We start from the raw sequence: 27,716 nt of genomic DNA on the forward strand, positions 1-27,716 counted from the left end.
ATCCTAGATTTTAGTGTATAATCACTCAGCCTTTTGTAAAAAGAGAAATTTAGCAGGACTAAATAAATGTAGCCATAAGATCAGGCTCTGACTCTTTTCAGCTACATGAGGGGGTCTATCTAACAAATCCTGCGTCACTAAAAATAGACAAAAGAACGCCAAATTTCATAAAGAATGACAAAAAAGAACGACAAATTTCATATTTCGCCGTCCACGACCCCGACCGTGAACCACTCCTACGGATTTATTCCTTTTTGTTTATCACAGGAATTAACTAAATGTGGTTTAAAAGAACGACAAATTACGCATGCGTGTTATTAAATGCACTGTTTATGAAGCCATTGTCATCATAAATTCAGAAAGATTGTGTCCAGCAAACGAGTTTTCGTCACCAGAGGTTTCCTGGCTAAAATAAATGTGGTTTCATTGTGCGATATCACTTGGTACCTAGCGGGAGGAAAAGGCTATTATTTTTTGTCAATGGTGTTTCGTCTTATCTGTTCGTTAGTGTACCATGTAAGCTATATTATAAAGAAAGAAAAAAAGCCTAAAAAAATAATATGCCTATTTCATACCCTCAAATCAAATTAAAGGAAGAAATTTTGGTGGGAATATAATTGTGAGGTTTTAAAAGGATACTTCCAGGTACTTGGCGGTTTTCCATCAAATTTTCTTCAAACCAAAATTTCTTCCTTTAAAGGTATAGACAACTCTCTAATTCGAACCTCTATTACTTGAATCTTTCTATAATTCGAACTAAAATATTTGTCCCCTCGGCCAAAAATGTGTATACAATATTTTCTGTAATTCGAAAAAAATTTTTGGCTGCTTGAAGATCAAATTAGAGAGATGTCGACTGTAATTGATTCCCAAGAAAGAGAATTTGATACTTCAAATAATTTTATAAATAACGGTCTAAAAATGTATATTGAGGACCATTGGTTGGACCATTCGTTTCAATGATAACGCAACGATCCAGTTTTATTGGTTAGAATTTCTTTTTGTTCTTTGGTATCAAAAGTACCGAATCCTCCCATTTTAGTGATAAATTGTTCCAACGTATCTAAAACTTCTTGGCGCTTCACTGTAGGATCCATATTGTTTTGAAGTCTCGAATTCCGCATCAGAACCAGCCCGTTGCCGCTGGTTAGAAGGAATAAGTAGGTCCTGGTGAAAAAGAAAATTCGTTATTTATTGATGTCAGGAAGAAAAGACATATTCTGCTGCTGGCTGTTTTATGCCACTTTGGTCTGCTTTGGTGACAATCCTTAAAGCTTTTTTCACATGTACGTAAAATCTTACTTTAGACTTTACGAAAAATTGTTTGTAAGGCTGTCTTTTGGGAATTTCCCCGCCCTTACATACAGTTTTTGTCCTGTAAGAGGGTCTTAAGTGACTTTTCCTTCCGTTCAAAATGTTTTGAACGTAAGCAAACTCTACTTAAAGCCTTAAAACGCTACGTAAGCTTAGGGAAATTCCCCACTCTTCAAGGTCTTAAGTAAAATTTTACGTACATGTGAAAAAAGCTTAAGGCGTTTTTTTATGTAAGAACAAACTATATAAGAGCATAAAGCTTCGATGGCTAAAAAGTTAAGAACATTCTAAAGCTTTGGGGACTCCAAAACACCCGATTTCTTAGGAAAATAGACAAAATACCAACAAGATGGTGAAAATAAGAACATGTTAAGAACACCCGAAAGCTTCAAATGTTTTGATGTTCTTATAAAAAAACGTGTATCAACATTTCTCATTATATTATTATGTTAGTGTGTTTGTACAGTGGAGCCTCCATAAATCGAACCTCTATTACTCGAATGTCTCCATAACTCGAAAAAATTAGCTGGGCCCTTCAGTGAACAATTCCTTGTAGACCTTACACCGTAACTCGAAATTCCCTTAACTCGAACAAATTTGTGTTCCCCGTGCAGGTTCGAGTTATAGAGACTCCACTGTATATACCCTAATGTTTTCATGTACAAACAAATTTTTGATTATTTGTTTTTCTTGATGATAAACCTGAAGATGATTTTGAAATTAAATCAAAATATGTTGTCAAATAGAATGTCATTTCAATAAATATAATGAGAACTCAATCTGCGTATGATTAATATCAAATTTATATGAATTAATAAATTATTATCGGCGATCCAAAAAATATCTGCAATCTGATTGGTTAAAAAGAGTACAATATATCTTGTATTTTACATGTAAAAATATAAATTGACGAAAAGATGTTGTTGCATTGTAGCGGTAGAGGCAATCTAACGTCACTTTGCTACAAAAGTGTCCTTCAACACAAAAAGTGCATTTTTTGGGTCACCGATAAACCAGTTATCAGACATTTGCTCGTACAATATGGAAATATTTCACTCGTTCCGGATTTTCCGTATATTTTCCTCGCCTAAAGGCTCGTACAATATTGTACGGAAAAATCTCGGAACTCGTAAAATATTTCTCATATTGTACTCGCAACTGTCCGATAACTATTACATATTAACCCTGATAAATAAATATTTTAACCATTTTAGTCCCAGGCACCCGCATATATATCTCAGGAACTAAGAGGTTTCCAGAACTCTTGTAGCTACCATTAGAAAAAGCTTAAACTTTTGAAGAAAATAGGTTAAACCGATGTCTTGGTGACGGAAAAAGTCAGTACGAAGTTTTGGTATTTCTTTTTCAAAAAATGAAAAGCTCTGGGACTGAAAGGGTTAAAAATGGAGGCATGAAGTGTTACCCTAATCCATAATTAATTGGTAGCTGATTGCTAGCAACAGGGATAATTCCAGATCAGGACTTTATATTTACTTACTTATAACAAGCATAGAAATCAACTTCAGCTTGGGTCAAAAGTCTTCGAAATGTATTCATATCTTGTATACTCTATAATAGAGAAGATTGAAGGTAGAAAAAGGATAAAAACAATTGGCTGGAGTTTTTGGCACAGAAAGGACCTCACTTAAGGCCTTAAGTAGCGCTTGAGAAAATAAGAAGATTCGCACTTAAGACTGAAAGCTTTTACTTTATAAGATAGTGAAAAATAACCTAAATTGAGGCCTTGAGCCTCAGCAACCTGGTTGCTTATAAGACAATGTGTAAAGAGATGTGTAGTTAGAGAGAAAATTGCCGCGATAGAGAGTTTCGAAGACTGACAAAACCCGTTCACGACGTATTCTTCAGCTTGGAGATTATTTCTTGAAATAGTTACAAAGTCTTAGATTACAGCATAGGCCTTTGACGATGATATTAATTATGGGTCTATTTTCCTTGGTACCTCTAAATATTAACCTCATGAAATGGCATCCATTAAGCAGATTTCCAAAGTGACCCACCCAGTAAGAGAGGTCAAAACGTGATCGTGATTTGAAAGATTTTTTGAGCCGTGGTACGTGATTTCGACTTTTTCAAAGGGATGCGTGATTTTCCATTTTTTTTGCTGATTTGCATGATCATGATTGAAGACAAAAAATTGCTTGAAATCGTGATCAGACACAGGAAAAAAACTTCCAAGGTTGGAAATTTCAAGATTTCTTAGTTGGAAAATAGATAAAATCCAATGGAAAATCCAACCTGGAAACTTGGGAGACTCTCCAAGGATGGAAATTTTGTATTTTCCATGGCTTGGAATTTTCAAAAATAAAGCCACACATTTCCAATGCAAAAAGACTATTTTTCCAAGGAGGAGTCTCCATTTCACAAAAACGTAATTTCCACATGAATTTTTAACGTTTTCCAGACTGTTTGGAGAAACACACATTTCCGACCCAAAAAGTCTAGTTTTCCAAGGAGGAGTCTCAATTTCATTAAAATGTAATTTCCACATGAATTTTTTACGTTTTCAAACTGTTTGGGGAAACACACATTTCCAACGTAAAAAGACTAGTTTTTCAATCCGAAGTCTTAATCTTAAAAAAATCTTATTTCCAACATCGATTTTTGACGCTTTTTTCAATTCCCAAACTGATTGGAAAAATAAAGATGTTCCCAAAAAGTCATCTTTTCCAACCAGCCTTGGAAAATTGTCATTTCTACATTGTTTTTTTTTTCACTTGATTATTCAAGGGCATTGGTTTATTCTACAAAACCTATGGGTAATTTACGTTTTCCAAATCAGCTTAAGGTAATCGCTCAAATTTCCAACCTACAATTATAAAATAGTCGAACGTGCGCACCGCACTGGGCTCAACTTCAGATTTTCCCGTTATTAGAAGGCCCAATTGTAACATTTCAAATATTTAGTATTAGGTAGCAAATATACTTTGTCCGTTTTGGCTGAAACTCGTCCCCAGGCCCCAAAAATCAAAATTTTCAAAAAATGAAAAAAACACCCCAGATATTCACCCAAGGAACAAGTGTGCAAATTTCAGCCAAACCGCTTTTTTGAAGTGTCCAGGCTGCCAGCCTCGTTTTGGTGAAAAACTCGTCCCCAGGCCCCAAAAATCAAAATTTTCAAAAAATGAAAAAAACACCCCCAGATATTCACCCAAGGAACAAGTGTGCCAAATTTCAGCCAAATCCGACCTTTTTTGAAGTGTCCAGGCTGCCCCAAAGTTTTAGCCTCGTTTTGGCGAAAAACTCGTCCCCAGGCCCCAAAAATCAAAATTTTCAAAAAATGAAAAAAACACCCACAGATATTCACCCAAGGAACAAGTGTGCCAAATTTCAGCCAAATCCGACCTTTTTTGAAGTGTCCAGCCTGCCCTAAAGTTTTCGGACGGACATACAGACATACAGACATACATACAGACAGACAGACATACATACATACAGACATTCTCAGATTATAGCTCAACTGAAGTTGAGAACCAAAATTTCCAACCCAAAAATATTGAATTTCCAACCTTGGAAATCGAATTTTTTTTCCTGTGAGAGTTACCGCTGGGGGCCAGAGTCTATAGCTTATTTTGCGAGGTTCGAATTCTAAGGGTGAGCTTTGGGTTCTGCACGTAAGGTAAAACAAACCTTAAGCTTGAAGTTCTCCAACATCTGTCGCATGTGGACCATATCAATGTTTTGGTTGACTTTCAATTGTTTCACGCAATCGTTGCAAAATGTCGACGGTTCTGATAGAAAGAGAAAAAAAGAGTAGATTTTAGGTTCCTGACATCCTCTGAATCTTGCAGCCATAGTCGGAGAGGAGCCGAAGACTTAGTCTAGTTAACTAAGCTCTTATCATGGTCACATTCACAAGGCTTGGACACACGGCTAATGGCAATATAGCGCTTTAAAGATTTTTTATATTTACGGATTTCAAGTTTATGTCATCACTCGCCACGAAATGTTGTTGTTGTCAGTTGATAAGCTACCGAGTTTACTTTCCCTGAGCAAACCCCTGTCTCATAGCCCCGGCCGAACTCTTTTCCTCAATGGGGATAAAAATTCCTATTGAAATCCCAATGGAGATAGAAATTCTATTGTTCCAAGGTTAAAAAAACCAGTGGGGATGGTTTTGGAGTACAATTTTTTAAGATTGAATTTCGAGTGGGGATGAAATCAAAGTCAATTTTCCAATGGGGCTGAAATTCCAGGGTATTTTCCCACCGGGGACGAAATTTTCGCTAAATTTTCCAGTGGGGCTGGGGTTCCAGCGGGTCTGAGACACAGGGGTGTCTAGGCTGGTTATTCAGTCACAACTTACCACCAAATTTATCTCGGTGACTGAGTCAAAGTAGCTTAGATTTCTAGGCTACCGAAAGCTCTAATTCAAAGAGTTGTCTTCACGAAGAAAGAAAGCGGAACTTTCTCTTTAGTTGCTGAGCATTATACGGAGAGACATCCTCTAGTAGATAAGTGCTCTGTATATGTACTTAGGGGGTCTGTATTTCAGGCTGAGTATGTTCCATTCAATGAAAAACGAAATCAATAGAGGTAGGTTTGAGAATTTCCTTGACAAGACCCTGACAAAAGGTTTTTTGGGTCGCAAAAACAAAACAAAATAACCTCATCTGTAGACGGCTCGAATATTTTTAACCGACGATTAATCAATATTCACTTGTCAATATAAAAAAAAAACGATTTCGAAATAAAAGATACCTAACATGCATTTCTAAGAAATACCTCTTTGTTTACTTTGTCTATTTCAGTAGCAAGCCTGCTATTGGTTCGTTTAATAGCAAAAGATAATATGGTATCAATGGATAAAATTTATTTCACGGCTTAAGAATTCATAATATTCATGACGTAATGTTTTCTACGGAAAGACCCCGGTTTTTACCAGTAGTGGCAAATTCTATGCAACTTTTGTCTAGTTTAAATTTGCCACTACTGGCTAAAACCGGGTTATTTCCGTAGAAAACATTACGTCATGAATACAATAATATCATGTGATACGTTTTTACCGAAAGTTTATAATATTCAGTTAACAACTTGCTATCTTTTGAATATAAGGGGTAGACACTCAAAACGCTTTCATAATTTTCAAGAGAATATTCATCACATCGCATCAAGTTTTGAATTTCAACTAATTTAGACAGTTATTCAAAAGTTAATCAACACCATAGTGGGAGAGATGGGAAATGCATATCCAACTTTGGTTCACCTCGTGCTTGTAGTCGAAGCCGGTAAAGGTAAACAAGTTGAAAATTATATTGAGAGATTAATAGCAGAATATCTGAAAGAAAAATACAATACATCATGGTTTGTATCACCAGAGATTAAACAACATGTAGTTATTCATTTGAAAGAGCAGGTCGAACGAGCCAATTTTATGGTTGATTGTACCAGTAGCAATTTAATGATATTGATCGAATGTCAAAGCTATGATATTGGATGTTCTTCTATCAGTATGGAACAAATTAAACATATGGCTGTATACAAAGAAACTATGACTCATTGCGACAACGGGAGCAAAGTTGGTAGTATTCTTCCGATCTTATGTTGTTTAAAATCGTTGGAGATGAGCGCGTCATTGGTACAAAAAATCATGGATTTGGAAATTAATTTAGCTACCTTCGAGAGAGGCTTATTTGGGTGCGTTTTGAAGCATACTTCACTGAGCACGAAAGAGATGCGTTTTTGGACGGATTGGTGAATATGATTGAAAATATATTAGAACAATGAAAACGACTTTTTTAGTAAGAAGCAGTAAATTTTTGGCTCGGCTATTTTTGTTTTTTTTGGCCCTTTGAGCCTCAAATTGTTCTTATCCTGTTCTTATCTTAATAAGTGTGTAACGATTAAGGTGTAATCGAGGTATTTTATACTTTTACCCAATTTTTACTACTTTGACCCCTTAATTGAGTAATTTCAGGCTCAGCATTGTTATTTTTTTGGTGATTTTGAGCCTCATTGTTCTTATAAAATTGTTCCTATAGAAAAACACAATAAGACATTGGGTAGAAAATGATGGTCTTGATATGAAATATTTCTTCTTGCAGGTTTCTGATTTGTTTAAATCAATAGGTCGATAATATTTAGAGATAAGCTTTGACTTTGACCAAGTAAAAGATCCTTAGAGAACCATGAGAGCTTTTTTTAATTGAAGCTTTCTAAAATTTTCTCATCTCAATCAAATAGTTTGAAACACAAGATAACAAAGCTTTGACTTTAAGAAAGTTGAAAGACTTAAAAGTGAGTTGGAAAAGGCCTGGCGAAATAACCGTATACGTGGGGAGACTGAAGGCTAAAATTCGCTAGTAATTCGAGAAAAAAAAATCGAATTTGCTCAAAAGTGGGGAGGCTGAAGTCTTCCCAGCCTCTCCAATTCCACCGGGCCTGTGGAAAAACTGTGAGGACATAATGTTGAAGATTTTTTCGAAATTTTCTTTTCTGAAGTAATAAAGTTGTTTATCCTTCTTAGAAACCCTTGAAAGACAATATAGACAAAAAAATTCAAATTATCAAATAATCCCTTTATAAACAGATTTCAAATTAAATCAAAGTTACGACAATTAATATATTTTTTTACGAGATTGGATGAAATAAATATTCTAAAATAATTATGACTATAAGAAGGCTAATTTCTAGGGTTTTGAGCTCCTACCGTTTTTATTTCAAAGATTGTATGAGTTTGAATTCAGTTCGAAGGACAAAATAATAAACCCAGGCTCTCTGTTTGATTAGTTGGGAGCTATTAAAGCACAAAGAATTAACCTCAGAATGGGCTTTTTCTGTTAATAAGGGTCTAGAACATCAAATTTTTGTCATGATTGAGTTTCAAAATTCAAGCAAAGATTGAGTTTCTGCCACCGTTATCCGGTAGCAGAAAAGGCCTGGGAAATTTGCCTGGGTAGAAAGAATGCCCACTGAAAGCGAATAATCTAAAATCAAATGTCTGTTTGAGGGTGGTTTTCACATGCTAGAAAGAATGCCCAAATAAAGCGAATTCACACTTTTTTGTTGGCAAATATATCAATGGAAGTATGTTGAGGCATACAGTTCCCATATTTTGCATATGGAATCATTTGTTGGCAACTGGCATCACATTCTCGGCATATGTCTGGTACTTCACCAATATGACAAGTTTTGAAGACATAACATTCTTCACTTTCTGCTATCACAGCTTCCACATTGTCTGATGGTTGAACTGTGGTAAGAATGGATGATGTGATTGTGATGAATAGGATAAATGATGATGAGAAACGTAGTCTTGCCATTGTTGGAAGTGATATCAGCCTTTATTTGTAGGTCAATGTGTTTTATGTCTTGTTAATCTAAGTTGTTATATAAAGGTCCTCGAGATTTAACTTCTTCACTCCTTCACAGCAATCACAAGAATTTAGAATGTGGTGGTTCTCTTTTAATTGTTACTTGAAGTGTCAACTTTTCTATTCGCTAGTATTTACCAAAACAAAAAGAATCATTGACTTTCAAAGATGTCACATATAATTGATACTACTGTTTTTTACAAGTGTTGATTCAGTCAATGTTTGAAAATATCAGCCAGTGCCGCAAGCCTTCTTCGTCTATTTTTCTCTTATTTTTTTAACTAACTTTACTTCTTTAAACATTGAAGAGAAAAGACTTTATTTATCCAAGTAACAAGCTTTTGTCTTTTTACAAAATACAAATTAATCCAAAATTTAAAGAGTCTCAAAATTGTATTGAATTTCAAGGACTTCCCCCTCTTCTTTTCCACTTGAACTGTACGAAATTTTCAAATTCTAATTTTTATCAATTTTAATTTTTTTCCTAGACTTTCAATATTAGTTAAATGAAATTTTGTATCGAAAGATGAAATAGAATATTTTAACAAAAACGAGGATTTTCAAAAATACTGGCTTTTCCAATTCATTTACTTTTACAGTTTTACAGTACAATAAAAATAGTTTTTATATCAAAATCCCTTAGCCATGGGGGCGTACAGTATTTCGGAATTGCAGAAATCGACCCTTTTTTCTTCGGAATTTTGGAAATCGGGCAAAATTCCTTCGGTATTTCGGAATTCTGAAATTGTTTCGGTATCGGAAATTCATGAATTTTTGCTTCGAAATTTCGGTATTATAAAGTTTTTAGCCCCCTTTTTCCGAATTCGTACATGAAAAATCAAATTTGATGGAAAATTAGTCAAAACGAGGAAAAATACCCAAAAAATCGCTATCGGAATTGCAAGTATTTTTTTACGAGATTTCGGAAATTTTGGCTAAATTATTCGGTATTTCAGAAATCGCAAACCCCGTACGCCCCCCCCCCACCATAGCCAGGCGAATGAAGAGTAACATGGCGGCAGAAACTACATGTGATTTGAAGTATTCTGATTATTTGCAAGAGGGCTTGTAGATAAAATACACCCTGTCTCACAGCCCCGGGGAAATTATTTCCCACAGCTGGGATAAAAATTTCTATCGAAATACCAATGGAAGTCGAAAAATTCAGTGGGATGGTTTTATAGTGTAATTTTTTACATTGAACGATTGAATCACGAATGAGGATTAAATCAAAGTCAATTTCGCAGTGGGGCTGAATTTGAAAGGTAATTTGGTCAAATTTCCCAGAGAGGCGGGGAACCTAGCGGGTCTGTGACACAGGGATGTGTAAAAAATCAATGGGGTCTTCCAGAAAAAATTTTTACATGGGGGGTGGAGGATATATTTTCCGGGGGGTAGCAAAAAATCATCAAAATTTGCCTTGTCCGGGGTGTAAATTTGCTCTGTCCGGGGGTAATTTGGTGTTTCCGGTGGGTCAGCAGATGCTTGTCCGGGTGGCCAAAAGTCACCCTGTCCGGGGGGTAAATCACTAAAAATTGTTGTATCCTCCACCCCCATGTAAAATTTTTTTCTGGAAGAGCCCAATGCAACCAGCGATCGCCCCAATTTTCATCCGAAGGAAAAGAATACCCTGTTATTGGCCCAGCTAGCCCCGGGGGGGGTACTACCCTTGTCGACCGACGGGGGTGCTCCGCTGAGTTTCGAAAAATGGACCCTACGTGGGACTCGAAATTTGCGAAAAAAGTGACCCTGAATGGGACTGAAATTCCAAAATTTTCTCAAATTTTCTACTTTTTCCCCAAATTATCTAAAAAATAGGCACCCTACGAGGGACTAATTTTTATATTTTGGTGTTTTTGCGACCCTACCTGGGACTCGTGGAGGTTAAAAAAGGTACCCTGACCAGCGGAGCATCCCCGTAACCCATTTTGCCCTAGTACCCCCCCCGGGCAGCTAGCTTTAGCGTACTGGGCCTTTCATTAGCATTCTGCCCGGTGTCAGTGTGTAACAATTTACTAGGCGATACGCGTTTTCATATATGGCGTTTTCAAGCACAGGCTAATTCAGATTATGAAGGATTTGATTGGCTGTTAGAACATGATTGACAGAATAAAAAACAATTGAAATCGTCTTTATTGGTTAAAAACATAAAAGGAGAAAATACAATTAACTATTAAAACTATAAGAACATAACAGATGTAGTGTGTTTTAAGAAAAACAATGTAACAAACCGTAACAAACCTTCTTTAGGAAGATGTTCTTTTAAAAAAAAGTTGTTTTAAAAGTTTTTACATTTCTCTATCATGTGAACAGTTCAGTTGTTCACGTGTTAGGAAAAAAACATCTCTGTATATAAGATTTAAATATTATGAATTATTTCTTATTGTTGTAAATAAGAGATAGCCGAATGGTCTAAGGCGTCTATGGCTTGTATTAGCGACTCCAGGTTCAAATCCCCTCTGCTACTCAAGTCTTGTTCAGTTCATACTTTTATTCGCTGGGCCTTCATGCCCTCTGGGCTTCTTGTTTTATTTTCATCAAAAAACACAAAATCTCGTATCATTTTTTTAAAAAGAATAAAAATCATAATTTTCTAAAGCTAAATCACAATCTCCATTCCAAACAAAGGTAAAAACCAAAAAAGATAATATGCCAATCCAACAAAGCGAAAGATTACCAGCTAAAATCGGTTTTGGCTCCTTTACTCTTCACCCATTCCTCAAAATTAAATGTTTGTAGTTTACTGAACAAACTCGTTACCGTTTAAAAAATTTGAAAAGAGCAGTGGAGAAAGTGACCAAGGGAGAAAACGTGGGACCAAACCCATACATAATTTGCCACCTAATCAATTTTCGCAGACAACCAATTTTAGTGGGAAAAATGTTTTGTCTTTTCATTTCCCAAATTTATACCCAGAAAAAATAAACAAGAATGAGACAAAGCTGTAAAATAAGTCTCGAATCTAACAAAAGAATCAGAAACCACTCAGATAGAAAAATAAACTTTCATGTCTTCCCACAAAAATGAAGATGTTGAATATATATTAAAAAACAAAATTTATTGAGAAAAAAAAACGACACTCCCTGTTGTTTTGTAAACTAACGTATTGTTAAGTATTTGATTCAAGAAACCATTTGACAACCTTCTGAGGTGAAAAAATATATTAATTAAGAACTAATTAGTCCATCCCTACTTCAGAATAATAATTCATTTTCATGTTTTTACAGCTACTTTAAAAACATTGCTAATATACTTTATTATTTTCTCACACTAGGACATGATGTTCACTGGTGAAAGTATAGTTTAACAACAGAAACGCCCTTCATAAGGACATCCTACTGTTAGGTTCCAAATAAACGGGCCTCCCCGCTTGTTAATTTTTCAAAATTTTCCAACCCTCCGGACCTTTTAAGGACCCCCCCCCCCCCCGTTTATTAATTTTTAAGAATATTTTCAGCTGTCAAAGAGAAGGCCCCTTATTTTGCTCTAAATAGCCTGATTTTAGCCTACATTTACCTTATTTTTGGGTTTTCCCCCGGCAATTAGGTCCCCTCCGTTTATCAAAATGTCGAAAATTTTGTTTATTTGGAACCTAAGAGTAAGGGAATTAAATTATTCAATTTGCGCAGAAACTTTCAAGATTCGTCAAATTTTTAACCCATTCATTACATATTTGTGTTTGTCTTTACAAGGAGTTTAGACCTTCACAATTTTTGTCTAAAAGTCTTTTACTCGTAAAAGAATTTTAACAGGCTTTAGCTCTGTTTAAACCCCTTATGCCCCTCACAAAAATATATACAATACTTTATGCTTTCGTGTAGACTCTGTAGAACTGTATAAAATAAGTACTAAAAAGCAAACATCTTTAATTAGCGGACTTGTTGCCCGCTCCCGCTGGGTCCCCTGATAGTCCCCTGATTAAGTTTAACTTATTCAATTTATTGGCCTTTATATATACCATCACAACACTTGTTTTCGAAGTGATACTGTGATATTTTGTTTTGTCTGTTTTGCTTTTTCAGCATAAGAGTCTTCCTTCTATATCATAAAAAAGGAAAACGTAAAATGTTGAAGCAACAAATATAGAGAACAGAAAAATGAAGCAACTGCTTAAGTTGAAATTTTCGTCATCTTTCGTGACTTCATCAGCATATAAAAAAGGAATATCTTAAATATTACTCAAATGTACCATCTATTAGCTTATAGGGTCAAGGAGTCGATTGGGTCGTTTTAAATCGAGACCAGTGTTGTTAATGACGTAACCGTGAAAAGTCCTCCCTTTACCAAGGTATCCAAGGTTGTTTCCGACCCAGCGTTTTAATTTTTGAATTAAAGAAGGTATAAAACAATCATAACGTCAGCGAAGGCTTAAGAGCCATTTTTTTTAAGAGTCTTCAGGGTGTGATACCTCATCCTCTTGGATTTTGATGAAATTTTGACCAAATGATCCATCACACAAGAAAATAAGACCCTGAAAATTTCACCTTGATATCTCAAGTAGTTTTGAAGATACAGCGTCTCAAAGATAGGCTACTAAGCGGAAATTGACCCCTAAAAATCATGAACTCTGGTGGGGAGCAGATTTTGAAAGCCAATGAATTTTTATTCAAGTACATTAGAAAGCTGATTTACAGTGGATTTCAAGAACTTTTTGTAGGGAATCAGAAAAAATCAAATTGAGTCTCCAAAATTTTCCCCAAAAATCTCTAGCACCTCCTGTAGAGGGCTTCAAACTTTGTGTAATCTGGGTTTGGAAGCACTTTTAGACTGTCTGCTGATGGTCCTTGAGACTTTTTTGAAGCAAACTTTTGACCTGGAGTGGTTTACTGGTGGGTTTTGGCCACAAAAATAACATTTTCAGGATTTCTATTTTTGCGTAACCGTCAAAATGGCCGAAAAAAATTGCTATTTTGGCTGATCTGGAGCAAAATTCAAGATGGCGTATCTTTTTGAACCCCCTACAAATTTTTTTTGAAACTTTCAGTAATGCTTCTTAGTAGGTCTAGTTTATAACCTCAAAAAATCTCAGTGGGGCCTTGAAGTCTCTTAAAGATATGATCAATTGAAAATTTGCTTAACTTCGTTGTTTTTTCCCTCCTAAAATGCTAAATCAGGCCCACTTAAGGGCTCTAAAGGTAAATTTTTGTCAAAATATTGGTTGATCTTCTCTAGCCAACTAATCATTGGCATTAAGGGAACAACTGTAAAAAAATTCAGGTCATTTCCATTAACAGATGACATTTTATGACTGTTTCTTTATTTTTAAGTATAGAATATGTAAAAAAATGGGACTGACATCTGGCCTTTCCTACCATTCCAGGGCCTATATTTTCAGGAAAAGCCTCAACCTTTCACAGTTTGGTAAATATTATTCCTAAATATAAGCAGGTTACTTCAACTAAATGGGTTTAACAGTACTTAATTCCTATTCAAAAACTTTTTAGACTCATTCAGAAATCCTACTTTGACAATAATTTGCGCTTTACCGCAAAATTTCTAAGTCCAAGTGTCGTGATTAACTTTAGACTGTCCAATATCTCTATATTTGTGTACACTGACAGCCTTACTTGTTGATTCTTAAATAACTAAGCAACATTACTAGGGTGATATTTTATGAGATACTGCAAACAATGATGTTTAAATCTTCTGGACAAGAAATATTGGACAGTCTAAAGTTAATCACGACACTTGGACTTAGAAATTTTGCAGTAAAGCGCAAATTATTGTCAAAGTAGGATTTCTGAATGAGTCTAAAAAGTTTTTTGAATAGGAATTAAGTACTGTTAAACCCATTTAGTTGAAGTAACCTGCTATATTTTTAGGAATAATATTTACCAAACTGTGAAAGGTTGAGGCTTTTCCTGAAAATATAGGCCCTGGAATGGTAGGAAGGCCCATGTCAGTCCCATTTTTTTTACATATTCTATACTTAAAAAAATAAAGAAACAGTCATAAAATGTCATCTGTTAATGGAAATGACCTGAATTTTTTTACAGTTGTTCCCTTAATGCCAATGATTAGTTGGCTAGAGAAGATCAACCAATATTTTGACAAAAATTTACCTTTAGAGCCCTTAAGTGGGCCTGATTTAGCATTTTAGGAGGGAAAAAACAACGAAGTTAAGCAAATTTTCAATTGGATCATATCTTTAAGAGACTTCAAGGCCCCACTGAGATTTTTTGAGGTTATAAACTAGACCTACTAAGAAAGCATTACTGAAAGTTTCAAAAAATTTGTAGGGGGTTTCAAAAAGATACGCCATCTTGAATTTTGCTCCAGATCTGCCAAAATAGCAATTTTTTTCGGCCATTTTTGACGGTTACGCAAAAATAGAAATCCTGAAAATGTGATTTTTTGTGGCCAAAACCCACCAGTAAACCACTCCAGGTCAAAAGTTTTGCTTCAAAAAAGTCTCCAAGGACCATCAGCAGACAGCTAAAAGTGCTTCTAAACCCAGATTACACAAAGTTTGAAGCCCTCTACAGGAGATGCTAAAGATTTTCGGGTAAAATTTTGGAGACTCAATTTGATTTTTTCTGATTCCCTACAAAAAGTTCTTGAAATCCACTGTAAATCAGCTTTCTAATGTACTTGAATAAAAATTCATTGGCTTTCAAAATCTGCTCCCCACCAGAGTTCATGATTTTTAGGGGTCAATTTTCGCTTAGTAGCCTATCTTTGAGACGCTGTATCTTCAAAACTACTTGAGATATCAAGGTGAAATTTTCATGGTCTTATTTTCTTGTGTGATGGATCATTTGGTCAAAATTTCATCAAAATCTAAGAGGGTGAGGTATCACACTTTCTTTATTCTGAAGATTTTTAAAAAAAATGGCTCTTAAGTCCAGGAAAACAGTACGTAGCCCCCTGAGATTTAGGTACCCTATCAGATATTTAAAGATTTAAGAGCAGTCCCCCATGCATACTAATGGCTTGAATAACTCATCGTTATGGTAAAAGAGTAAAAATGATCACTATGAAAAAATGGTAAATCACGCAGCGATAAATGAAAAATAGATAAATTCAGAAGGTAAGAATGAAAATATGAAAACTCAAAAGTTAGAAGAATGGCTAACTCTGGCCAGCCCACAGCCTTCATTAAAAAATCCCAGCCCCCCCCATATAGGAGGTCCCCAAATATTTGAAACAGCTCCAGCACCAACCTTTTTGTCATTTTTGGGACATACTACAGCCCTTTCCCATAGGGGGCTGACACGATGACAATCGTCTAATTGGTAAACCAAGTTTAAGATTCGAAAAAAAGGACTTACTTTTAGGATTGACTATATATTGTCCGTTTGAATCAAGTTCCACGTGTATTTTCTCAGGATTTTGTAACGATATCAAATCTGTCAATGAAGAAGTTGGCGAACTTGCCTGAAATACGAAACAAAAAAAACATAATATATTTGATATCATTACGCTTGCCATGAAGTCAAGGAAAGAAAAAGAGAAAAGCATTTGTTTAAAAATCGAAGCAAAAGCTTTTTAGTCTTATCTTATGCCAGGCCCGGCGGAACCACCGTAAAAGTTGGGAGGCTGAAGGCTCAAAATAAGATAAAATTCGCTAGGGTTTCGAGAAAAAATCTCATTCGCTCAAAGTTGGGGAGGATTAAGTCTCTCCAGTCTCCGCACTTCCGCCGGGCCTGTATGCTATCATCAGTGCTGTAGATGTTATTGAACAATATTTTTTTGTCAGCTTTAAAGTATACAACCAGAAGATGCCTAAAGGCTAAACTTATTATTTTACGTTTGCAAGCGTGATATAAAAGGGAAAAGTAAACTATTTTTTGTTTTCAAAGTTAAGCAACTATTAAGTCTAGAATCAGGTTTAAAGCAGTAGCACATATTTCACAACGGTGTTTAAAATTATCCTCGCAGAATACACCTTTTCGACCGTAGTCGCGCGGTCAGGCGCACGCCACTTTGTTATCTAATTTACCACCCTAAACTCGATCCAATCCTTTTTTACACTTTTTTCTATTGTCTTTAGGCGGAAAAAAAAGACTGGGACGGTTTTAAAACGTTACGGTGGTAAAACGGACAAAAAATACCCGCGCGGCAATCGGCGGCTACGGTCGAAAAGTTGTATAGAAACTCTACTATTCAAAAAGTAATTCTTTATGGACACTTCATATCCAACACAGAATTGCGATTATGATTACCTTAGATTCTAGTTTGGTTTCTGAAAATAATGCTGACAAACTGCAACACTGGAGAAACCTACAGTTAAGAGAAAAAAAAGAAAAATTAGTTTTACAATGCATCTACGGAACGGTCTTGTGTTCAAGTAGTTCAACCCAAAGCCATACCCGACTAAAAACTCACACTTTGACTTTTTGCAAAGAAGCTTGCTGTATACGAAAATTATATTAAGAATACATACAATGATAACGTTTCCTAAACTAAGAAGGACTTTCATAAGTCATAAAGCAGTTTACAGCAGACTTTCAATCTCCACCATTATTGGAACAAACGCGGTTCGAATCTGTAGAGGCCATCCCTTAAGTAAATTGAACGCTTGCTTCCACAATGGCGGAAGTTTTGTAACATTAAAAAACCTCTATGGACAACATGGCGCAAACAAAAACAAGGATGATACCTTTCTAAATTCTTTTTGACATCTTTCGGTACAGAATCGTTAATAATGACTGTATCTCCACAAAAGCCCTGGAATATGAAAAGTAACCTATTTCTCAACTTCGTCCCCCGTGTATTCCAGGCTTTATTTACGTTACTGATTGACGCCAGAGAGAAGATTATTCATGATATGCACCACTGCAATGTCTTCTGACATTACATCACGGAACCAATCGCTCATTGGTTGTAAGTGACGTAAAATATGTCAATACGTCACTTTCAACCAATCAGCTATTGGGTGGAATGGAAGACATTGCAATGGTGCATATCATGAATTATCTAGCGCTATCAGTAATCACCAAAAAGCTGATAATACGTAGGGAACGAGTTTGTCTATTTCCTTGATACAATAAAGATGTGTAATACCAATAACATGAACTATCTAGTTATGTACACGATACGATACATATAATAAAGACGAAAGGAAAAATTTCGAGTGATAGGTTTTGTTTTTACATAAGTGTTCCCATTTTATATCAGACACATATTTCACATCGGGACAATGTCTGCCTATTGTTATATTATACTGATAATCAAAAACATGGCTATGTATTTTATTTGTGGAATAAAGTAACCAGTTCAAATCTAATCATAAATTTTTTCAAGAAATGTTTAAAGAAGTAAAACAACTTTTATCGAACTCTTATAAAAACCATTCAAGAATCATCTAGTAGACGCAACATCGAAAATATCTAGACGAGGTGGGACTAGCCAGTGCCTTCCCACAAACCAAATTTTTTCTTTGTTTTATCAGAGGAATGTAAAGAGGTAGAAAAACAGCTTCTTGAAAACAATGGAAAAACGGCTCGTCATATACCAGGTCTCTTGCCCTTAAGGGAGTTTATGTCGAGTAAATAGGTTTCTTTTGTTGTCGCTATAAAAATTCTGCATAATTAGCGTGTTGTGACAAAATTCTTTTGTTTCAATCCTGATTGTGCGCAAACTTTTAGGGCTTATATTTTGGGTACACCTCTCCTATACGAAAAGGTACCTATATCTTCTTGCTCAGAATTTCCTAGCGATTCTACTGATATAACCGCATCATGACCGCACCATAATATGGAAAGCTAGAGCTCGAGAAAATTATAACTTCATCTTGATTTTTTACTCGACTTCTGACAGTTTTACAAGAACCAATTTAATATCATTGCGTAAGAATTCTTTGTTATACATTGGTAAAAATATTGCTCCTTATTCTTCAAAATTTAACTAGTAATCGGCAAAAAAGGAAAAACAAATTTTCATTTTTAGCGTCAAATCATGTAGAAACCGTCCGATTTGTATGGCGAGCCGTCTTTTCTGGACTTTTATTTAATGACCTAATCAACGTTTTTACAATAGAATTTTCAATAGAAGTGATCGTTGAACTTTGAGTAATCAGAAAAGCTGTTTTTCCATCTCTTTACATTCCTCTGGTTTTATGCTATAAAACACTAGACTTTGTTTTATGCTATAAAAAAAGCGGTTTTCGTCTAGCAGGCTAGATGGGACGAATTGCAACAGTTTTGCTTCAACTTACCGCACATAAAAGTGTAGCTAAATCATAATCAAACGTGGCCAAACATTCTTTAACGAATGATAACTAAAGAAAATAAGAGTTAAAATTAAAACATACATAAAACTTCCCACGCATCTTTATGATATATCAAACGATACTGTGATATTGTTATCAGATTCCACTCTCCTTGCTTACAATAAGAAGTGGATCAACTCCTTAAAAACAAGCTACATTTTCGAATTTCCAAATGAAATTTTTATCAAATACCATTTCCCATCAAAAAAGTTCTAAAGAATAAACTAACCTCATCAAAATTGTATAAAAGTACAAATAATCTTCCGGGTTATGAATGAATCATGAAATTTACGATTTGTTTTTCGTTAATAATACTTACAACAGACTTAGGCCAGTCTTCGAATTCTTTCCAATATTCATTTGTATCGTTTGACTCCTTTTAAAAAATAAAATGAAAATAATTAAAAGAATCACTGTTTATATAACTTTTAAAGAAAATATAAATTTTGCTCTATCAGATGAGGCATATCAGATGTTAGCTTTTTAATACGATCACAACAACATCATTACGTCAGCCATATAATTTTGAATGTCAGTAACACTCCTTGGTAACACGAGCTGTTAAATTACTAACATTCAATGATATAATATACTTTACTAAAAGAGTAAGACTTAATTTCTAAAATTTTGATACTGTAGCTAGACATATAGTCATGGCTCTCAGAAGTGAGTAGGCCTCGTATCCAACCATGCCCAGCAATGAGTGGTTGCAGAATTATTATTAAAACATGTTCAAGAAAACTTATCATGTGAAAACCACTCTCAAGGGATCAGGTCTTGTTACAATGACATAGTTTCCCCATGAATGTGAAAAGGGTATAAAACATCATCGAGAACAAACTTTATTTTAGCTTAAGAAATTTAAAGGACGCTATACTTACTGTATATTTTTCCAAATGCGGTATTAATTTCGAAGAAAATTTATCTAAATCGGTTTGAAACCTTTTCAAATGAAATGTTTAAGGAAAAAAAAATAATGGCAATAAATCAATCTTAGTTACCGAATAAATCTGCTGATTATACAATTACTTAGGTTGTTTTGGACGAAGCAAAATCTTCTGTAACTTATCTGATTTAAATTTCCAACAGTTTTTAAGGGTTTTAATATAAGTATTCCTCTTAATATAAGACAAAAGTGAATACTAGGAATTTAAATCCCAAAGTTGGCAAAATCTCGTCTAACTACTTTTCCTGTGAACAAATCTAAATTGTAACAGAAAATTGGTAGAATACATTTTTAGATAGATAGATATGAGCCCTCCGAATCCATTCGGGATGGGTATCCAATTCCCCTCACATGGCAAGGGTTGACACGGTCGCATATATATTCACTTGCCAAGTGAATTAAACTCGGGCCTCGCAGGCGGGAGTCAAAGATGATAACCACTATACCACTACACTATTAAAATATACTATTAAAGCTCATCAATAAAAACAGTGAAAAGATACAGTTCAAGTCCAGATTTTGAAGCACTCAGAAAACATATCAGGTAATCCAACTCACCACTAGAATAGAATAAAAAGAGTTGAGAAGAAGTTTTGAAAGGTTGTGATAGTAAGTATAAGTTTGCAACCGCAGTCGAAAGACACCTGAAGGCTCCTAAGGTAGGGGAGGGTCCCACTCCTGGATATCTCTTCACTTACCATTGATCCGTATATTTAGTTACTGAGCATCAAGCAGAAAGCATCAAGCTCCACTTGGGAATCTTTGGTATGACCCGACTGAGGGTCGAACTCACTGCCTTGCGCACCGTGTCCGGGTGCTCTACCTTCATGATACAGCCCCTAGTTGTAATAACTTAGTTGAAAGAACACCACGCAATATGCCTAAACTTGAATGAATATAAACTGGAAGGTTGCAGCGAACCCGTGAATTGAAGGTTTATATCAGAAATAAAAATGAGGATTAAGAGTAACTTTGACTCCCTCTAAAGTTCCCACTCAAAGCAAAAATCAATTTTTCTTAGCAAAATTATATATTATTTTGGTTTCAGAACTCTCATGGATTTAGGTATAAGTTAAACACTTGCCACAACCTAGCGCTAAATTTCTATTATATATAACTAGACTGTGATTGCACAAAGATAGCCTATCAGCAAGTTGAATGTACTTTCTATGCATTTTTAACTTCAAAATGTTAAACCCACCTAAATTTCGAAAATATTGCTCTACAATACAATTGTGATTGTGTATCTTGCAATGCCTCATCAGCATCTAACAGGCTAACAATGCTCTCAGCTTCTCCTTTAATGAACCACAAATCTTTCTTCAACATTAACAATGACCGAAGTGAAATTTCTTCCTCTGCTCCCATATTTCCAGTAAGCAATGTGAGTCTATAAATGAAAATTAAAAGAGCATTGATCATTGAAATTTCCTTTTCATTTCAAAAACCTCGAAAAAAAAGCTGATATATCAGGTTACCCAGGCACGACGCAATGGGTACAATAGGTACGGCAAAAAAACCCCACATTTTCCTCTTCATCGCTATAAAATCGCTCTAATTTCCTCATTCACCGTACCAGATATAAAAGCTTTCGTCGTGCCTGTTATCTTTAATCAGAGTTTTATTTTGAAATGGGTACATGAAAAGAAGCAAATACAGTGTTTACAGGGTTGCCTGAGGCCAAACAACAGCCCCGACATTTTAATAACTCTCAAATCAATTTGAATTTCTATGCATGTTCAGTAATAGACTCCAACGTATCTAGGATTTCTATATCCTAACTGAAAAAACAAGGTGCTTTTATACCTTTTTTATTAAGTTTTTAAGTCAAAATTCAGTTATAACTGCTTCGATAATTTGATCATCTGGAATAACAGAGATCTTTGGAATTTCACAAAAATTTTCAAAACAAAATGACACATTATATCTGAACTGATTGATGTATTGCTCCAAAGCAGCTTAGATATAAAAACTAGTTACCTTTTGTTTGGTGTATCTTCAGTTTTGGAATCATCATTGAAGCTAAAAAATTATGATAATAATAATAAGCATTTAAGAATAAGAGTCACAATGGATGGTAAACAGAGTAAAAGATAAATCTAAAAGTTTTTTTGGCTATTAACTTTGGTGATTAAGTCGTTTTTGTGAATCTTGTAGAATTCTGTACATACTAAAATAAATATCTATAAATAGACGTCGGAAAACGTCTTTTTTTAAGCTGGCAAATCTCGCAAGGAAAATGGAGGAAAAAATCGATGAAAATGACCAATAATTGCCGCTTGAAAATGAGGTTTGCACCCCAACAAAATGCATCATTAGAGAACAAAAAACACCAAAAGACACTCTGACCTGCAGGAAGTGCCATTGACATGTTCATTATAACTGTTCCCAGCTACCAATCTACCAAATACAGATTTGCTTAACGTTTAAATCTAGAAGTTTCCAATGTCAAAGTTGCATTAAGATCTCACCAGAGCTAATGGAACGAGTTGAAACATGCAGAAACACCAAAATCGAAGGACTTCAAAAGGAAATTAAAGCATGTGAAAACATCATGGAAGTTCAAAATGAAGAAATCTCCCAACTGAAATCACGTTGAGGTCAACGTTATTACAAAAGAAATCAAAGAAAGCCTGGAAACAAAGATGAGCATACTCAAGAAGAAGATAGAAACAAAGATCAAGATATAATCGAAAAATAAATTATAATCGAAAAGAAGCCAGAGCTGAAAGAGGTTAGTTATGCTGAAGTTGTATCCAAACAGATGAATCAACAATCAAATAAGGTCCCCGGGAGAAAATGGCTCGAAGTGAAACAGTCGGCAAACAACAATCCACCGCATGTAACCTAATTTTCCATGGAAACAAAGAAAATTTGGAGGATCCGGAAAAAAAAAATGAAAATCTTCGAGGAGAAATTTATCAAGTACAGAATCCTTGGATTACAACTGGGTATCAAGGACATAAAAATTGTAAGCACACAGAGGATGGAGTATTCACGGAGGAGAGAGAGGAGGAAGGGAGGTATCGACCAATCAAGGTAGTTTTCGAAAATGAAGAAGACAAGAACAAAATCACAACATCACGACATACAAAGGCCCTCCTTCATCCTATCGAACAACAGAAGACCTCACAACTATTGAAAAGAATTTAGCAAGAGAGCACACGAGCTCAATGCTCAAATGAAAGACAAAACTATTCAATTTAAAGTCAGGGGAAGCCCCAGAATAAAATTATACCTAAAGTGTAAAGAAAACTGTAACAACAAGCGTTTGTAAAAAAGATAGGTTCTTAGAGGCCCACGGCGCGCCTTGAACCTGAATCCTTTAATAAATAAATAAATATAATTTTCTTTTTTTCTTTTTCAAAGATATAAAATTTCCAATGAAAACAAAGTAGTCCCATTAATATCGATCTTGCTTACACTATCCTTATACAATCATTAAACTTTTTTTAAGATTTACTAGATGGGATTTACTGAAACTAGATCTCTTGATAGCTTGTTCTTAGTTGTTTCTTAGTTGTTGCATAGCCTGTACCATCAGAGTTGTCAAGGCTGGAGGAAAAAGCTTGAAGAAAAATCTGGTATAATGAGCCAACATCAGTGTAACAGAGACTATATAACTAAACTTTAACCATTAGCATGCCTTTTAATTTTTTTGTTTCCTTTCAAAATGGACGCCAATTAGAGAATTAGAGTGCAACTGATATGATAAACAAATTACAAGTGTGCACTCAAGTTAAGGTCAGTTCAAACAGGTTCAAAGTAAAAGCAGTTCCACTCACTGAAGTTTGATAAGGTAATGTTTATGACGTCATAATAAAGGTTTTTGGGCTATAACTTCTTATAGCCATGTGCTCCAACGTACGCGATGTCGCAGATTTCTCATTTTCATTTTTTGAGGAGGGTATAGAGGGAAAGTTGAAAATGTGAGGGTATATAGTGGACGTCAAATTTGTAGGCCTAAATGAAAGCTAACCAATACTTCAGGCAATTTTCGCGAATTTTGGCCCTTTTCACGAAAGTAGATGTCTTTAAAAATCCTAGGAAGGGCCATTCGTGAAAATTTATGCTCACGAAAAATTCTTAACAAAAAACAAAATCTTTAAAACTTCAAACTTTAAATGAAATGTAACTTTTATGGCACTTTTTAGCCTGCTAAAAGACTAATAAGTCAAAGGATAAATGTTTCAAGCCAATCCAATAACTATTTGTCCCTTTAAGCCATTTTTTCATGTGAAAATTTTCAATTTTACGTCTTGATTTGCGAAAGTTTGAGCTCTCAAAAAATACTTTTCAGTTAAATTCGCAAAAGTAAGTAACGTGAATTTGGCAATTTTTCGTCCTCGCAAAAGTTTCTGCTTGCGAAAGTTTGTACGCCTTAAGTAGTCAAAAATAAAATTCACTGTCAGTTAGTCACACTAGGAAATCAAGCTTTCAGAAAAAACAATATCAGTCATCTACGCTACAAGATGAATTTGCAACAACAAGGATGAGAGTTACCTGAATCAAGTTCAAGATCCCAACTAATCAAGAATAGAAATTAAACAAAATGACTGGTTGCTAAACGTGCAGCAGCCAATCAGCCAACAAAATTTTGTTATTTAATTCCCGAGACAGTGCTTCAATTTGTTAGGTCTGAATTATACGCTAAAGTAAAAAGGTGGGTTGTCTTCTCCCCTGTAGATCTTGTTCTTGGGAAGTTTTTCTTCAAATTAGTTTTCAAGGTTGGCTCGGTTCAATTTTTTTCATCTATATTACTCAAAATTTAGCTCATTAAGGTTTTTGGAAATATTAAAATTTTATTAAAAAGCACCGGTTTATTTTTTCATAATTCCCTTTAGAAGTTTTGCGGCGCATTCTTTGCTTGCAAGTGAAGCAAACAATAAAGCGCTTTCACAGCATTAATCTTTGATGCAAATTTCGGCAGGATGCTAGTGTGACTAACTGACTGTAGGTCTTAATCTGAATTTACACATTTAAAAACCTTTGATGACCCAAAGAGAGAAGAGGAGGAAAGGAGAACCCAACGGTCTTTTGAATAACTAATTACTCCAGCAGAAATCTTTTTAATGACAGTTAGTCACACTAAGGAAATCAAGCTTTCAGAAGAAAAGTAACAAGGATGAGTTACCTGAATCAAGTTTGCAAGACAATTAATTAAAACTTGAAAGTTTGAAACAAAACAAAGCATGCATCAGCCAGAATATCAACCAACAAAAATTTGTCATTCATTTCCCGAGACAGTGCTTCGATTTTTAAGGCCTTGTTTATAATTATACGCTAAAGTAAAAACAATTCCGCACATGTAAATGGGTCAGTGTTTGAGATCCGGTAAAATTTTCGCGAAATAGCCTATCAGGCAGTGTGCAGATCTAGGTGGGTTCCGTCTCCCCCGTAGATCTTTTTCTTGGGAAGTTGATCTTCAAATTAGTTCTCAAGGTTGGCTTGGCTCCAATCTTTTCATCTATGGCTCAAATTTTAGGCAATTTCTCAAAGTTTTTGAGAATGTTGATTTCATTAAAAAGAGCCGGGTTATTTTTTCATGAATCCCTTTAGAAGTTTTGCGGCACAGGAAGGTAAACGGTTTAGTGTTTTCGCAGCATTAATTAATCTTTGATAAGTATTTTGGCAGTATGCTAGTGTGACTAACTGAATGATAACACCATAAAATTGATTTCACATTTACAACACATCTGTTATATTATATCTAGATATAAGATAATTTATCTGTTTGTACTAGCTGAAGTAATTTGACGTGTAATTTGTTATTTTGACGTATAGCGCTCTAATTGTGATACTGACTTTAAATTTTGTATGGGTAAACTTTAACTTATTTCAGGGCACTCCTGAAAATTTAATGTTAGAAACTATTATTTTGTAAAGTTTTCTAGAAAAGAGGTCAAAATTGACTTGTTCAAAAATTGACGCCAATTAGAATTCTTTCTTGTTTGTCTATTATCTACCGTAAGTTGGTCTAATATCGACATCCCTAGTCTAATTCCGACACCCTTCTTTAGAGAAAGGAATAATATGAAAGCTTGAATCAATGATTGAAAAAGGATTATTCCTCTCTGACCACTAAGCAAAGAAAAATAGTTTCAACCTTTCTATAAATTTCAGCTGATAAAAAGGGTGTCGGAATTAGAGGAGGGGTGTCGACATTAGACCAAGTTACGGTATTATGGTTGAGTTACAGGAGGCTCTGGGAGCCTATTCTCGCAACTATAGATGCTTTGAGTTAGCATCCCGTCAGCACCTTGAATTGACTACCCTTTATTTTCTAGCTTTCTGACACTGACACTTGAAAACAATGTGAAAATAATGTGATCTTGATATTGAAAAAGATAAGTAATCAAGAAGCTCTTAGTTTTAATCTTAGTAGATGAGATGGCAGTTTGCATAACTTGAATGCTTTGAATGCTTGGATGATGGTTTTCACGTCACTGCGTGAGTTTGACTGTTTGACAAAAAATTCTAAAAATCAAAACAATCCAATCAGTGCGTCTCAAACAGCCATATAAACAAAACTCAACATTCTCACAAAAGTTGTCTTTTTGATTTCCCAAACATTCGTCTCAAGCGTTCCCTTCCACAATAATTTATGTAATTGCAATTGCGGTCAGTCCACAGTCGGCTTCAACATATACACGTGATTTTATTTACGTGACCGAAGTGCCTACTAAAACAATCCGGGGGTAAATAGCGAAGCAACACAGCAGATTATTCGTAAGTATCTTTTGGCATTGACAATCAAATACAATATATTATACTATATTTCCTTAATTCAAAAATCAAAAATTCATTTTTCATTCGCGAAAAATAAAAATAAAAGAATAATGAATTAATATTACATACTAAAACGCCCCCGTCTTTTACTCTCATTTAATTTCCAATCTCGGCACGTGCAAAACGCCCGTCCGCCCAATATCCACCCCAATCAGCTTAAATTCACTTTAATTGTCCTTTGACATTCAAAAAAATAGTATTTAAAAATTATGAATTTATAATAATTACAAAAACAAAAAGTTTGATACTTCATTAGTGAATATTCAATAAATTCCTGGTTTCAATTTTCAGTGGGCGTTCTTCTAGGGCTTTGTTTGTCGCGCAATTTTTGCGTCACACAAACTTTCTCGGCCGCTCGTAATAATTATACATTGCCAAATTTGGTTCTCCATTGTCGAGTCAGGATCGATGGTGACGTCACCTAAGCATAAAAAAGAATGGATTTCGTCAGTTTTATGCATATATTAATTTGCGAGATATTCTGTTCGCCGCGCGAGCGCACTTTTCGTAGACTAGTCGGAGTACTTTCTTTTACTCGCGGGATTGATGGTAACTTTTCATCTTCGTTATTTTTAAAATGAAGCACAACCGAAAAAAAACGAAACTTCAGAAAGTTGCGTATTTCCAGTGAGTAAACGACTCTGACAATTAACAAAATTGATGATGATGATTTTTTTTCGGTCAGGCCAATGTCTCGTATTGGGGGTTCTAGTCTTGAGCCCAAAGCCTACGCAGGATTGCAGCGTTTGGGTAAACGAGACAAAACTCTAAAAAAGCTGGTGTTTTGACGCGCTTCCGTGCTCTCGAAATATCGCGGTTTGAGACGCACTGCCAATGTATAAAAAACTTAGACAAAATGATAACCCTTTGAATTGAAAGAAAAACAGATTTAATATCAAATATGAAAACCAATAAAAACAAAGACCTAAATGTGCTACCTCTTGTTATCCTCTCTTGGACTCAAAAGATCAGATATTTTGTAAACAGTGTGCCAGTAAAATTGGTCCTCTTCGGTCGCCATTTTGTTTGTTTGCTGGATGAAAATGCGGGACAAGTTTGCAGGGCCAACACAACATGAATTCCACGAATTTCGTGCATGCTTTTAACAACGTGATCCGGAAGT

The 27,716-nt window shown here is 35.1% G+C and overlaps 1 protein-coding gene across 1 annotated transcript; it reads right to left on the bottom strand.

Annotated features, from left to right (window-relative positions):
• Positions 1-946: 946 nt before the first annotated feature.
• On the bottom strand, positions 947-27,616 carry LOC136807933 (protein Njmu-R1-like). Its single transcript, XM_067064558.1, has 13 exons — positions 27,532-27,616; positions 21,785-21,826; positions 21,006-21,194; positions 20,308-20,364; positions 19,740-19,800; positions 19,178-19,234; positions 18,805-18,867; positions 17,248-17,315; positions 16,811-16,868; positions 15,917-16,022; positions 4,963-5,063; positions 2,813-2,883; positions 947-1,167 (listed from the first exon to the last, which is right to left on the bottom strand). Exons 1-13 carry the CDS (start codon positions 27,612-27,614, stop codon positions 957-959), a joined length of 1,167 nt encoding a protein of 388 aa, XP_066920659.1. The 5' UTR covers positions 27,615-27,616; the 3' UTR covers positions 947-956.
• Positions 27,617-27,716: the final 100 nt, after the last annotated feature.

This window comes from Clytia hemisphaerica, unplaced genomic scaffold (assembly GCF_902728285.1).
Source record: "Clytia hemisphaerica strain Z4C2 unplaced genomic scaffold, Clytia hemisphaerica genome assembly, whole genome shotgun sequence".
NCBI lineage: Eukaryota > Metazoa > Cnidaria > Hydrozoa > Leptothecata > Clytiidae > Clytia > Clytia hemisphaerica.